Raw genomic sequence first — 16,027 nt, 5'->3', positions numbered from 1 at the left:
GTTAATTTTTCGTGGCACCGTGAATAGAATGATATGGAAAAAAAAATAAACTTGCAATATACCTAATACCCTCTTTCTTGTAGGGGTAGGCAGAGATTGCTCTTTTCCTAGTTGCAATTACGAAATTTCATTCATCCTTTTTTCTTTATCCTCCAAGTGTAGCACATAAATACATATACGTCACGTCTATGTCCCTTGCGGGGTAGACAGAGCCAACAGTTTTGAAAATACTGATAGTCCACGTTCAGCTGTTAGGCTTAGTGATAGAACTGAGATTCAAATAGTGACAGGTTGCTAGCGAAAATCTTATCCCTTTGTCGCCTTTTACAACATCAATGGATAAGAGATATAGTGGTACTTTTATTTTTACTATTGGTGCCGGGGTCCACAAAGTTTGGTTTGGTTTAACTTAAAAACTGGTGTACAAATTCTTCGTTTTATGACAAAGATTTTTGGACAAAGTCACCAGCAAAAACTAATAGAATAGAATAGATTTACTATCAAAATTGAATACAAGATCGCATCACATCACTTAAATCTAATTATAACTACTACCGCTTCCAAAGCGCATGTGTAGAAGAAGCGGCGGAACAAACTACACTGCAACATTTTCACCGGACGTCAATTTACAATTTTCCTCTCTGATGTCGAAGGACTCATCAGGAGAAGGCCACATGAATAAATGTAAAACTATTTATTTCAATACGAATATTTTGTCAAATAACGTCAAATAGTTCGAAACATCTGGATTTTTCACTGACCTCCAAAATTCTGTTTGAACTACCGTACACACGGCACGTGCCTTCCGATCATCATTCCGATCCTTGTAGCACAAAGCAAAGCAAACCCATCGGCGTAGCGTTCATCGCTCTGTGGCCTTTACAACCAACACGACTTACCGTATTGACACAAACGCTATCAACTTCAATGGAACACAACGTGCTATTTAAACTACGATTAATTAACAAACATAAAACGTATTTCAAACTTTATTCCCAAAACGATTCAGTGTAATTTCCAATGTGAAAGATAATTTAATTTTAATGTACGAAAACGGTGTGGATTTTAACGCTTTCAGGGCAGTGTTGGTCGGTAAAGCGTTGATGATACATGTTATTGAGAAAATTTATAATATTATGATCGTATTTACCGTGTCAAGTTTTGACGTGACCAAAGAAATTGATAACAGAGTTTATTGGAAGGACTTGTTAGCTGTATTGGCAGGTATTTTTTTTTTAATTTTTATTTTTCTAAGTTTTTAATCCTGGCTGGTTAGAATGAAACTATATTTGAAGTACGAACAAAACACACACGCGCGGGCGAAAACCAGTTACAACATATATTTTTTTTCTAAAATCATTCATTCTTTCATATGATCACCTCTATATCACTTGCGGGGTAGACAGAGCCAGGAGTCTCTAAAGACTGATAGGCCACGTTCAGCTGATAGGCTTAATGATAGAATCGAGATTTAAATAGTGGCAGGTTGCTAGACCATCGCGTGAAAGAGGAATCCCAAGTTTATAAGCCAATCCCTTAGTCGCTTTTTACTACATCCGTGGGAAAGAGTGGTTCAATTCTTTTTTTGCATTGGAGCCGGGAACCACACGGCGCTTATATTATAACCATCTAAACAATAATTAAAAAAACCGAACCATTAAACTGACCAGGATTAATTATAAAAATTTAATTGCGCCTCGTTAATTAGGAAAACTTTATGAAATTACGGTACAATTTCGCGCCGAAATACGGTAGAGTTTATTAAATTTCGGTGTTCTCTCGTTTTAGTATTTTGTTATCAATTAAGTAACCACAAAGAGGTTGATAAACAAACTTAAATTAGAATAATTTAATGTCAAACAGGTTTGTTTTCACACTGAGATGCGACGAATTACATATTAATAAATAAATATATGTATACGGGACAAATTTCACATATTGAATTAGCCTCGAATTAAGTTCGAAACTTGTGTTACGATAAACTAACTCAACGATACTATATTTTATAATAGATACTTATATAGATAAACATCCAAGACCCAGGCCAATCAGAGAATGTTCTTTTCTCATCATGCCCTGGCCGGGATTCGAACCCGGGACCTCCGGTGTCACAGACAAGCGCACTACCGCTGCGCCACAGAGGCCGTCTAGATTAAATTTATAGAAAGACTCAATTTTTTTGTACATACATACATACAGTCACGTCCATATCCCTTGCGGGGTAGACAGAGCCAACAGTCTTGCAAAGACTGAATGGCCACGTTCAGCTATTTTGATTAATGATAGAATTGAGATTCAAATAGTGACAGGTTGCTAGCCCAAGGCCTAAAAATTAATCCCAAGTTTGTAAGCCTATCCCTTAGTCGCCTTTTACGTCATCCATGGGAAAGAGATGGATTGGTCCTTTTCTTTTTTGTATTGGTGTCGGGAACCACACGGCACTTTTTTTGTACTCTATATGATAATACACTGGATGTCTGGTATTTCGCGTAAGTGATAAAGAAACGTATGCATATATGTTTAATATCATCTATCATCGCGGCTCCTATCGTTGTGAACTGACCCTTAGATGAGAATAATTCTGTTACAAACAAGTCTTAATTTTGTTTGAGGTTCACATAGAAATAATACCCATTTATAAATAGGTTGTTAATTGATTGAGTTCAGGCTTTCAAATAAAGTATAGACGAGGTTATATTGTATATGTGCCGTGTGGTTCCCGGCACAAATACAAAAAAGAGATGGAGTGGCCATCTCTTTCTCATGGATGTCGTAAAAGGCGACTAAAGGATAGGCTTACAAACTTGGGATTCTTTTTAGGCGATGGGCTAGCAACCTGTCACTATTTGAATCTCAATTCTATCATTAAGCCAAATAGCTGAACGTGGGCATTCAGTCTTTTCATGACTGTTGGCTCTGTCTACCCCGCAAGGGATTTAGAAGTGACCATATGTATGTATTATATTGTATACCTAGCGCAGATCGTAAAAGCCAATCAAGGGAATGGCTTGTAAACTTGGTATTCTTGTTTTAACTAGTCTGTCACCATCCATCCAACTAAAACCGGTTAGACTACTTATTTATTTATAACTTTCAAAAGTTACAGATTCAACTTATACCTACTACACAACACAAAAATAGCATTTTACGTGTAGGTGTATAATTAACAAACTCAATAGTTTTAAATATAACTTTCGGTCTTCTGGCTCTGTTTACCCCGTAACAAATGAAGACGTGACACGTGTATGTTGATGAAACCAATTGAAACTTCATTTAACATTGCGATCAGTGCAATTTGCAGTTTCATGCACATTCCAAAGTAAATTTGCATGTCAAAGTGCATTTCGGGTATTCAATTCATTATTCATTTATTCAATTCATGTTTGTTTCCCTAGAGCTTTGAACGAAGCTATAGGTTGACTAAACAAATATACAAGGACTGTGATAGAAATAGGTTTAGGTTTTTAGACTTTTACTTTTATAAAGACATATTTTACATCACCTACATAAAAACATTAAAGTTATGAATGTGGATGAAGCGAAGGATGTATGCAGAGATCGTGGCATGTGGAAAGAGGTAGTCTCTGCCTACCCCACCGCGAAAGACGCGTGGTTTTATGTATGTACATAAGAACAGATATACAAGGAGAGTGTTGTGGGAAAGGTCGGAGTGGGAAGACTTAGACGAACGTATCTTGATCAAATTAAGGACGTCCTGGTAAAGGGTTAGGTCAAGAGTACCCGAATGTAATTTACATCACTTACATAAGAACATTAAAGTTATGAATGTGGATGAAGTGAAGGAAGTATGCAGAGATCGTGGCAAGTGGAAAGAGGTAGTCTCTGTCTACCCCTCCGGGAAAGAGGCGTGATTTTATGTATGTATGTAAGTATATAATAAAAAAAAAATAAGTTCGTTGTCACACTAATAAACGAAATATAACTGCAAACGTTCAGTAAATTGAGATTATCGACTAATTGTCTCTTGAATACATCGAATTTTTGATAGCAGGGTATCTTGTTAAATAAGGCGCACACCTTTGCCAGAATTAAAAGTAGTTTTACTAAGCAAATTTTAATGCCGTGTTGTTCCTGGGACCAATACAAAAAAGATAAGGGCCACTCCATCTCTTTCCCATGGATGTCCTAAAAGGCGACTAAGGGATAGGCTTACAAACTTGAGATTCCTTTTTTCGGCGATGGGCTAACAATTTGTCACTATTTGAATCTCAATTCTATCATTAAGCCAAATATCTGAACGTGGCCATTCAGTCTTTTCAAGACTGTTGGCTCTGTCTACCCCGCAAGGGATATAGACGTGACCATATGTATGTATATATGTAATTTTAATGTACATGGGGACATCGGAGTAAGAAAACAGATGAACGTACTTTGGTCTAATTGAGGACATACATACATATAATCTAATTGAGGACGCTTAAACAAAAGTTCCAAGTACCCTATAACCGTCGAGCATGTTACAAGGAGAGTATGAATGGGAACCTTGGTGTGGGATGGCCTAGACCAGTGATTCCCAAAGTGGTCTATATTGACCCCTAGGAGTCTACGTCAGGGAAAAAAAAGTTAGGGGTCCATGAAATGAAAAGGAACTCTGGTATACAAAATCTGGGTAACCTATGTGTTAATCTGGGTGTTCAGCTACCCAAATAACAAATTTCATCGTAATCGGTTCAGTAGTTTTTGCGTGAAAGAGTAACAAACATCCATACTGACATCCTGACATACTTACAAACTTTCGCATTTATAATATTACTAGAGGCCGCCCGCGACTTCGTCCGCATGGAAACCCTATCAATCCCGCGGGAACTCTGGGATAAAAAGTAGCCTATGTGTTATTCTGGGTCTTCAGCTACCTACATACCAAATTTCATGGTAATCGGTTCAGTAGTTTTTGCGTGAAAGAGTAACAAACATCCATACAAACTTTCGCCTTTATAATAGTAGTAGGATTCGTAGGATTTTTGTATGTACAACTGGGAACACGACAGAATGAGAGAGAAAAAGATAGAGAGAGATAGACGATGATTCTCCTACAAAACTGACCTACATTCGTAACATAACGCGGGTAGATCCGCGGGAACTAACTAAATAATCTGTGCCCATAACTCCTTGTAGCAACGAAATGGTTCCTAATTGGAACCAATTTTGAAACCCGACTCAAGAAATTGCTGTCATTATATAGTTATATAGTACTAGTGTAGACGTACATTTTGTTAGGTATACTTACTCAATATTTCATCTACTTGCAATACATCTATACTAATATTATAGAGCTGAAGAGTTTGTTTGTTTGACTATTTATCGAGGAAGGCTTAAGGCTATATATGTATGTATAATCACGCTGCAACTATTAGGAGCGAAGAAATAATGGAAAATGTAAAAAAACGGGGAAAATTATCCATCCTTGAGGGCTTTAATGATGTCCAAAATAATTATTCCACGCGGACGAAGTCGCGGACACAGCTATTCTATACTAATATTGTAAAGCTGAAGAGTTAGTTTTTTTGTTTGAACGCGCTAATCACAGGAACTACTGGTTCGAATTGAAAAATTACTTTTGTGTTGAATAGACCATTTATCGAGAAAGGCTTTAGGCTATAAAACATCACGCTGCAACTATAAGGAGCGAATAAATAATGGAGAATGTGAAAAAAATCGGGGAAAATTATTCATCCTTGAGGGCTTCAATGATGCCCAAAATAACTATTCCACGCGGACGAAGTCGCGGGCACATCTAGTTTTTATATAAGACGTCGTTGTCACATCAATTCTTGTCAAATAAGGGCCGGAATCCCTTTGTTGATTCGTCCTTCAATCATTTTATTCTTATTGCTATGATTGAATTACATTCGCCGTTAGAGTATATATCCATAAATATAGTTACGTCTAAATCCCTTGCGGGGTAGACAGCAGTGAGCTTCAGCGATGCCTTACAGCCTTTTCAAAACTGTTGGCTGTTGGAATAAAGATGTGATGGTTGTATGTTATGTATTATGCAAACATTTCTAATTTAAAAGTCGTAAAAGGTGACTAAGGCATAGGCTTATTAATATTTTTCTATTGGTGCCGGGAATCACACGGCACTCAAGACTTTAGTACCTATCTTATATATTTATCTTTATTATAAGTTAGTCATTATTATAGGAAAACAACTTTCAGTTTATTAGTTTTGCGCGCTCTCTAAAACAGTATTCTTACTCTATTGACGGATTCGTATCACGCGCGTTGGGTTTTCAGACGAGATAAAAATATTTTATTGTTATTGAATGATGATGATACATGTAAGTTTTCTTTGCAAATTGTTAACCATACAATTTATAGATATGTGTATTTCTGTTCGTGATCACTATTTGTCATCTTTTTATTTTACATACATACATATGGTCACGTCTTTATCCCTTGTGGGCTAGACAGAGCCAACAGTCTTGAAAAGACTGAATGGCCACGTTCAGCTAAATTTGGCTTAATGATAGAATAGAGATTCAAATAGTGATAGGTTGCTAGCCCATCGCCTAAAAGAATCCCAAGTTTATAAGCATATCCCTTAGTCGCCTTTTACGACATCCAAGAGAAGAAATTGAGTGGTCCCATTCTTTTTTCTTTTGGTGCTGGGAACCACACGGCACAATTAAAATTATAATAAAGTAAAATAAAAAGTGCATGCCGTGTGGTTCCCGGCACCAAACAAAAAAATAATAGGGCCACTTCCCATGGATATCGTAAAAGGCGACTTAGGGATAGGCTTATAAACTTGGGATTCTTCTTTTAGGCGATGGGGTAGCAACCTGTCACTATTTGAATCTCAATTCTTTCTTTAAACCATATAGCTGAACATGACCTATCTGTCTTTTCAAGACTGTTTACTCTGTCTACCCCGCTAGGGATATAGACATATTATGGAGTAAGTCCTATTATTTTATAATATAAGTTCTACTAAAATTATAAATGCTAAAGTTTGTATGTCAGGATGTCATTATGGATGTTTGTTACTCATTTACGCAAAAACTACTGAACCGATAACGATCAAATTTGGTACGTAAGAAGCTGGAGACCCAGAATAACATGTAGGCTACATTTTATCCCGGAGTTCCCGCGGGATCGATAGGGTTTCCATGCGGACGAAATCGCGGGCGGCCTCTAGTTTATTATAATAATTGGTAATTTTATTTACAGTATGCCTTCCATTCTTGACCTTCGGCATAGCGACAACACTCCTCTCTTTATCGACAGTCGGTGAAACAATTTGGAACCAAACCGGTCTGATAATTGGAGCAGCCGTATCAGGTCCTGTGATGTGTTACGTCATAGACAAATGTGGAAGGAAAATCGGGATTTTCATAGTTTATTTAGTGCAAGGTGTGAGTACTTGTATATTACACTAGCGGCCCGCCCCGGCTTCGCACGGGTGGACATATTTTTGTGTTTTATGTTTTGAAATAAATTTATTTCAAAACAAATTTATGCCTATGTCATTTTTGAAGGTCTATTCTATATCTGTGCCAAATTTTATCAAAATCGGACCAGTAGTTTTTGAGTTTATTCCACACAAACATACAAAAATACAAATCTTTCGTCTTTATTATTAGTTTGGATTTATAGGTACATGTGCCGTGCGGTTCTCGGCATTTTAGAATAGTATCGGGAACCACAGATCTTTTTTACCATGGATGTCATCAAAGGCGACTAAGGGATAATAATCTAGAGATTATTCTTTTTAACCTGTCACTATTTGAATTTCAATTTCATCAATATGAAATGCATCTGAGCATGGTCTAGTCTTTGCGAGACATGCTCTGTCCACCCCTTACGGGGTAAAGACGTGATTAAATGTATTTCTGTAGGAACCTTATCCAAGATCGTGATTATAGCTGAATCCCTGGCTCCACTCCAGAGTAGTGATATCAAACCGCAATTTACGCCAGGAAGAACAAGTGACGTATCACTGGAATTGTAATTCCTCAGATTTTAAGAGAACAAAATAATATTGTGTATAATAATTTTAATCTTTTCACAGACAACATGCATCCCCCTCTTTTTGATACCAAGCACGGCCAGTGTCTTAACTCTGCACATCCTCACTGGCATATCATCTGGAGGTCTTTTCACGGTCCTACCAATTTACTTGCTGGAAACCTTCCCGACGAAGATCAGAGCATCAGCTCTAGCACTAACAACAGTGATGGTATCTACCGGGCTGTTGATGAAGTTGGCGATGAGCGAGGAGGCGTTGATGTTGGCTATGGTCGCTTTGGTGATGATTGAAATAATGACGTTGTCGATTATGGTGGAGTCGCCGAGTTATTTGGTGATTGTTGACAAAATTGAGGTGAGGATTATCTCTTAAGCGATGTTCCTTTCCTCTGGCTTTAGTCCCGATTGCAACTTTACCACTCTAGAGAGGAGCCCGGGGTATGCCTTTGACCATGGATCCTGGATTGGGCAAGTCAGGTTTATACACGAAGAGACTCCTGTCTGACCTCTGTCAGGATGCAATCGGGGCTTATGACAGGAGGAAGAAGCAGAAATCGTTACAATTCCCTAACCTTGCCAAATATCTTATTGAAAACCTTCACTTAAATTACAAAGTGAAAGGACTTAGAACCAATCTTATCTGTATTTATTAAACTTCAAGATATTTTCAAGCAACTGTATCAATAAATCATGTTGTATTTGAAATGGATGGGCACAAATTAAATACGTGATCTGAGAACCGAGTTACACCTGTATTGACGCAAAAATACGTTATGTATGTTGTGTGAACTTATGACATACAAGGTAGCTTTATTTATTTTCTAGACTTTCATCGGAGGCTTTGCTTCTGAAAGTATACAGTAAAGAGTTTTCTGTTACATGTTAACATACATATAATCACGAGCGTCTATGGTCGAATCGGTAAATGTGGCGCAAAATAGGTTCGAATCCCACCCTGGCCATGTACCTACCAATTACTATTTTAGAAGTTAAGTTTTGTATTCAAACTAATGTACGTTATATATATTAGTTTGAATACTAACCCATGCTCTTACGGTGAGGGAAAACATCGTGAGGAAACCAGTACATTCAGTCAACTGGATGTGTAAACATGATCGATCTAATACGGGTTAGGTTCCCTGCAAAGGTTGCGGAGGTCAGACGGGAGTCGCGTGTAAAAATCTGACTCACTCAATTCATTATCCATGGTCAAGGGCTTAACCCCGGGTTCTTCTCCAGAGTGGTGAGGATGCAACCGGGACTAAAGCCAGGAGGAAGACGAAGATAAATATAATCACTTTTATATCCTATGCGGGGGACAGACCAAACAGACTTGTAAAGACTGATAGACCACGTTTAATTAATGGCTTAATGATAGAATTGAGATTCAAATAGTGACAGTTTTCATAAACTTCAGGTGAGAATCGTGAGTTAAATAATTAAGGTCACATAACCTTGATTCGTTACATGTTTCAAGTTCAATACCAAAGGGTTTCACCCCAGAGAATTACGTGAGTCTCATTCGTAGTGAAGTTATTATGTAACTTTACTTATATTTAACACATATATAGACGTAAAACATCTGATACGAAGTTATATGACGTCACACATCAAGTATTGTTTATGTTTAAAGATATTTAATTCTCAAAAAATTATGATAACAATTCACTTAAATGAGACAATATTTTTTTACTAATTCGATAATTTACACATTATCTATGTGAAAATTAATTAAAACAATATAACGATTGTTAATTTAGATAATCTCTATTAGAACAATTTACGATCGAAAATTAAAATTCATTTAAGTATTTCAAAATTCAATAAAATTGGAAAAACAAAATTGAAACTAAAAATAGAAGAGTAACTTTGTTATTTCCTAGCAAAATTAGGACTGACATTAGGAAATTTTGTGTGAATAAAGTTTACTAATCCGAGGTTAAACATATAAGCGAATTTTCGTATAGAAGGGAAAAATTTTAAACTTGTTTCAACGCGCACCGCCAAAGCTGATTAAATATAGAATGATAAAAAATACATAGAATGATAGATACCTATACCAGATTTTAAACTTTTCTGTTGCAATATACAATTTGTAAATAATATAATTAAACGCGCCATTATTTTATTCTCAGTAACTACGGATCATTCGAACATGATTCGGAACGTCCGAGATAAAATAAAGGTACGTTACGTACGCTTTGAATCAAATTTCTAATTTTACCCTTCCCTACGAAAATTTGCTTGTATGTTGTAGTACCTCGGAAAATAGATATCTATAATTTTCATGTTTTAAATTATTTTAGGCTGCCGAAAGTGCTGTAGCGAAGCTAAAATATACAACCAAAGATGGACCAGCAGTTAAACATGAAGTGAACATGTTGAAACAAGAGAGTGAAAGAGCCAGGGCTAATGGAAAAATAACATTGTATAGTTTTTGTAAGTACCTATACTAATTGGGAATCGCAACCAAAATATGCGGCGTTTATGAAAACACTGGAGGCCGCCCGTGACTTCCTGTCATTCCTCCTGAAACCCTGTCAATCCCGCGGGAACTCCGGGATAAAATGTAGCCTATATGTTATTCTGGGTCTTCAGCTACCTAATTTTATCGTAATCGGTTCAGTAGTTTTTGCGTAAAAGAGTAACAAACATCCATACTGACATACAAACTTTCGCATTTATAATATTAGTAGAATAGAGCCGAAGTGTGGCCGGAACTATTAAATTGACTTTGAAAAATATTATATTTCAAGTTATGATAGTGCAAGTTCTAACGACGTAGGTAGTTATCTATTAGTCCAGAAGAAATAGGTTTATTGTAGAATAGAATAGAATAGAATAGATTTATTTTCGTTATTTTTTGTATTATTAAATACTAGGATTTAGTCGGCACCTACACCTTTTAGTTATTTATTTCTTTTTCATTTATTTATTACAACGTGTTAATAAGCTTATCTCAAAGAAACATCGCTTAAGTACTTACATGTAAATACACCTCGTTTGTGAATTTCGCCAAGGAACAGTTAGTATGATTAAGTTATATTAATTAGGTAATTGTATTTAGGTATTAATTTATAATTAAGTGGATAGTCTAAGACTACTACACCCACGAATTTAGCTCCTCCTGCAAAATAATAAATACAGATTTTTCTTTAGGTACTTAACCTGTAATTTACAGGTTATTTATTTATTTATTTCAATTTTATTTCAAGCATCTGAACTCATACAAATTTTGTTAGCATACATATTACAGTAGTTTAAAATCTAGGGTTGTTGTAACGTAACCTGACAATTTGTAAAACTTTTTTCTAATTCCAGTCAAAAACCGGATTTGGTTGGACATAACAAAAATTGGCATCATGCTCTTCACGATCAAAGAGTTATGTGGAAGCATCATCTTCCTCGATCAGGACAAGACGCTGCTCCAGCTGGGTCTACCTTCAGACCCTGACAGGATGCTGGTGGTGACAGCATGGTGCGCCGGTTGTATATTCTGTTTGGTCTTCGTTAGTTTTGTAGAGAGGAGGGTTAGTAGATACTAATTGTATATAGTATAGATATACTTACTCGTCACTATCACTACATAGTATAAAACAAAGTCGCCCATTTTGTCTGTAGTCCCTTCGTATGCATAAAACTTTAAAACTACGCAACGGATTTTGATGCGGTTTTCACTAATAGAAAGAGTATTTTCTCCGACAGGTTTTTATATATAATTGAAATACATTGAAACTATATTAGCTGAGTTATAGCGATTTATGTCCAAGAAGTCAGAAAAAAAATCTAATTGAAGATTGCATTTGTGCGTGCGCCGCTTATACCGTTGGATACAAGTAAGAACAATAGCAAAAACATTGGTCTTTATTAGTTCTACAAAAAAGTCCGCGATGACATATATCCAGCTTTTTTATTTAAGTCACAAAAACTACTTTTCTGTATTAAAAAAACATTTAATTCGTTGGGTGATGTTTAACTGGTGATATAACCAATAATACATATATCCTTATCAAAATAAGTAAGTTCATCATCACGAGCATTTAATTTAGATTATTTTTGCAGTTTACAGTGTGTTATTTAGACATATAGTTTAGGAGATATCACGATATTAGTATTGCGGCACGGTACGGGCCGGCCGCGGCGGCGGGGGCAGCGTCCCTATAAAAATGGTACATAAAAAATAAATAATATTAAAAAGTAGGTACTACGACTTTGATCTATACATATAAGACAAAAAAAATCTGTACATTACTTAAATATTTTTTCCAAAAACTGATAGGGGGGGCGATCAAAGAAGAGTCACAGAAACCAAAAAACATTTTAATATTTTAAACGCGGTTAAGGGAAAGAGAAGTTATTGTGAATTGAAAATTAGTATCCAATATGTGTTGGTGCGTTGACTGTATTTGTCGAAGTAGCGGGATACACGCAAACGAAGTTGCGCGGGTCAGCTAGTATGTTATAAAGCTGAAGAGTTTGTTTGTTTGAAAATTTCTTTTCGCGTTGAAAACACCGTTTATCGAGGAAGAAGGCTATACAACATCACGCTGCAACTATAAGCAGCAAAGAAATAATGGAATATGTAAAAAAAAAACGGGGAAAATTATTCATCTTTGAGGGCTTCAATGATGCAAAATAACTATTCCACGCGGACGAAGTTGTGGGCACAGCTAGTCAGTTATATTATGTATTCATAATTATGATCACTCCAATAATGATAGTTCCAATATAAGTGCACAAAAGCAGAATAAATTCGGTGTAAATGAGAGCCGAGCTTGCATGAAGAGAGTTATGAATGTGGATGAAGCGAAGGAAGTATGCAGAGATCGTGGCAAGTGGAAAGAGGTAGTCTCTGCCTACCCCTCCGGGAAAAAATTTTAAATAAATAAATATATACGGGACAAATTACACAGATGCAATTAGCCTCGAAGTTCGAGACTTGTGTAACGAGATACTAAGTCAACGATATATACATATACATATATGTATATACGTATATATGTATATACGGGACAAATTACACAGATTGAGTTAGCCTCGAAGTAAGTTCGAGACTTGTGTTAGGAGATACTAACTCAACGAAACTTTATTTTATAATAAATACTTATAAATACTTATATAGATAAACATCCAAGACCCAGGCCAATCAGAGAAAGTTCTTTTCTCGTCATGCCCTGACCGGGATTCGAACCCGGGACCTCCGGTGACACAGACAAGCGTACTACCGCTGCGCCACAGAGGCCGTATAGATATAATATAACTATTTTACCTATGTTATCGAGTGACAGTATCTACCCACTTTGAGGGATAACATTATTAACGTGCCGTGTGGCTCCCGGCACCAATACAAAAAAGAATAGGACCACTCCATCTCTTTCCCATGGATGTCGTAAAAGGCGACTAAGGGATAGGCTTACAAACTTGGGATTCTTTTTTAGGCGATGGGCAAGCAACCTGTCACTAGTCGAATCTCAATTCTATCGTTAAGCCAAATAGCTGAACGTGGCCATTCAGTCTTTTCAAGACTGTCAACCGCGCATGGGATATACATTCAGTCAAAAAAGTATCGGGAATGGATTATTTATTTATGGTTCCAAATTAAAATTTTTGTTTTTTTTGTTGTTGTTAGATTGGCACAACTGTTTTCCATTTTGGCGCGGAGTTTGAGTTGCATCTGTTGTTTACATTAAATACAGTGCTATTTTTAGTTATATCATATCTAGTGTGTATTGCTAATTTCATAATGGATAAAAACATCGAACAAAGAGTTTGTCTTAAATTTTGCATTGCCAATGGAATATCGTGTTCGGAGTCACTGAAAATGTTACAGAAGGCTTACGGTGAATCGACTTTATCAAAAACTCGTGCTTATGAGTGGTACAAAGCGTTCAAAAGCGGTCGAGATGTGATGGAAGATTTGCCTCGCTCTGGTAGGCCATCAACGTCTGCAACTGAAGTTAACATCGCAAAAGTGAAGGAAATAGTGACTGAAAATCCTCATTCAACTTTGAGAGAGATAGCCACCGAACTTTCTGTATCTCACGAGTCGATCCGTACCATTTTAACTAATAATTTGGGTATGAAACATGTTGCCGCTCGGCTAGTCCCAAAAGACCTGAATTTTTTTCAAAAACTCAATCGCATGAGAGTCGCTGAGGACATGCTAGAACGAGTCAATTCCGACCCAACATTCATGAAACGCATTGTTACTGGTGACGAGACGTGGGTTTACGAGTTTGACATGCAAACTAGTCAACAAGCTTCGGAGTGGCGCCTTCCAACTGAACCGAAACCGAAAAAACCACGCCAAAGTCGTTCAAAAGTCAAAGTCATGTTGACTGTTTTCTTTGACTATCGCGGTGTTGTGCACTCGGAATTCTTGCCGGAAGGTCAAACGGTAAATAAGGAATATTATTTGAGTGTTATGCGGCGTTTAAGAGAGCAAATCCGACTAAAAAGGCCAGATTTGTGGAAAGAAAATTCTTGGATTTTGCACCATGATAATGCACCTTCGCACAAGGCCATCATTGTGAACGAATTTTTAACCAAACACTCAACAAATACCATCGAGCAACCACCATATTCACCAGATATGGCTCCAGCCGACTTTTTTCTTTTTCCTAAACTCAAATTACCACTTCGTGGCACCCGTTTTCAATCGGTAGAAGACATAAAAGAGAATTCGCGGCGAGAACTGACCTCAATTCCGGAAACAGCGTTTAAAAATTTTTTTGATGATTGGATTATTCGTTGGCGTAAGTGTATCGTTTCTAAAGGAGCATATTTTGAAGGTGATAAAATAAATTTGGATGAATAACAAACAGTTTGTGTATTATTGATCTTTTCCTGCTACTTTCTTGACAGAGTAGTATATAGACGTGACCATATGTATGTATGTTTAACGTGTGTGTTTATATTGTTCTAGTACCTCCTTACCTTCGGCTACGTAGTGATGGTATTATCAATGGGAGTACTAGGAGTTTACACACAAGCTGACCTGACGGTGAAGACTCTGAGGTGGCTGCCTGTGGCTGTACTACCTATTTTGGTGTTCGGTTACGGCGTGACGTGGGGAATGCCAACTATTATAATGGTGGAGATGTATAACTTGGAGGTGATTTGATTGATTTTTTTTTTCATTATTTGTGGAGAATGCCTTGTGGCATTAAGTCCACCTGTTGTACTTTGTACGTGCATAACATTCAAACAAATTATTGAGTGATTGAGTGAGTATTGAGTGAATATTGAGTGAGTGATTGAGTGAATGATTGAGTGAGTGAGTGATTGAGTGAGTGATTGGGTGAGTGATTGAGTGAGTGATTGAGTGAGTGATTGAGTGAGTGATTAAGTGAGTGATTGAGTGAGTGATTGAGTGAGTGATTGAGTGTGTGATTGAGTGAGTGATTGAGTGAGTGATTGAGTGAGTGAGTGATTGAGTGATTGTGTGAGAGATTGAGTGAGTGATTGAGTGAGTGATTGAGTCGTTGTGTGAGTGATTCTCGCTCTTACCAAATATTACCTATCTATAACATATTCTTTTACAGATCCGAGCCACACTAATCGGAGTACTGTACGCATATTCAGAAATTGTGAAACTAGCCCACGTACACACCTTCAAATACATTGAAGATTACATGGGAACGTACACCGTGTTCTACATATTCGCGTGTGTGAACCTTTTTGCAGGGGTGTACGCTTTGTTCGCGATACCAGATATAAAAAATAAGAGTGTTAGACAGATTGAAAGGCAATTGAAAAGGATACCGATTTTGAAGTGATAAAAAATATATATAAAATTGATGCATTCACGATCATTTTATTTGAACCCTGATCTTTCTCGCCCTGTCCAGTGGTTATTTTGGATCCACCTCTGATCGTGTTTGAAAATATATTGCCGTGTGGTTTTGAGTAGGACGACCACATAACTATCTAAGTGGATATCGAAAATGTTTACGGCGAGGGAAAATAACATGAGGAAATCTGCACATTCAGCTACTGAATGTGCAACATGACAAAGTTTCGGAGGTCCGACTGG

General features: G+C 36.9%; 1 protein-coding gene across 1 annotated transcript; it reads left to right on the top strand.

The window, feature by feature from the left end:
- The first annotated feature begins 923 nt into the window (after positions 1–923).
- On the top strand, positions 924–15,798 carry LOC106137106 (probable metabolite transport protein CsbC). Its single transcript, XM_013337870.2, has 7 exons — positions 924–1,224; positions 7,195–7,379; positions 8,036–8,347; positions 10,299–10,431; positions 11,314–11,522; positions 14,918–15,106; positions 15,537–15,798. The coding sequence occupies exons 1-7, from the start codon at positions 1,044–1,046 to the stop codon at positions 15,768–15,770; spliced, it is 1,443 nt and encodes a 480-aa protein (XP_013193324.1). The 5' UTR covers positions 924–1,043; the 3' UTR covers positions 15,771–15,798.
- Positions 15,799–16,027: the final 229 nt, after the last annotated feature.

The sequence above is a fragment of the Amyelois transitella genome, chromosome 24 (genome assembly GCF_032362555.1).
Source record: "Amyelois transitella isolate CPQ chromosome 24, ilAmyTran1.1, whole genome shotgun sequence".
NCBI classification, from domain to species: Eukaryota; Metazoa; Arthropoda; class Insecta; order Lepidoptera; family Pyralidae; genus Amyelois; species Amyelois transitella.
Note: the sequence above shows the minus strand (reverse complement) of the source record. Positions and strands in the feature narration are given on the sequence as shown.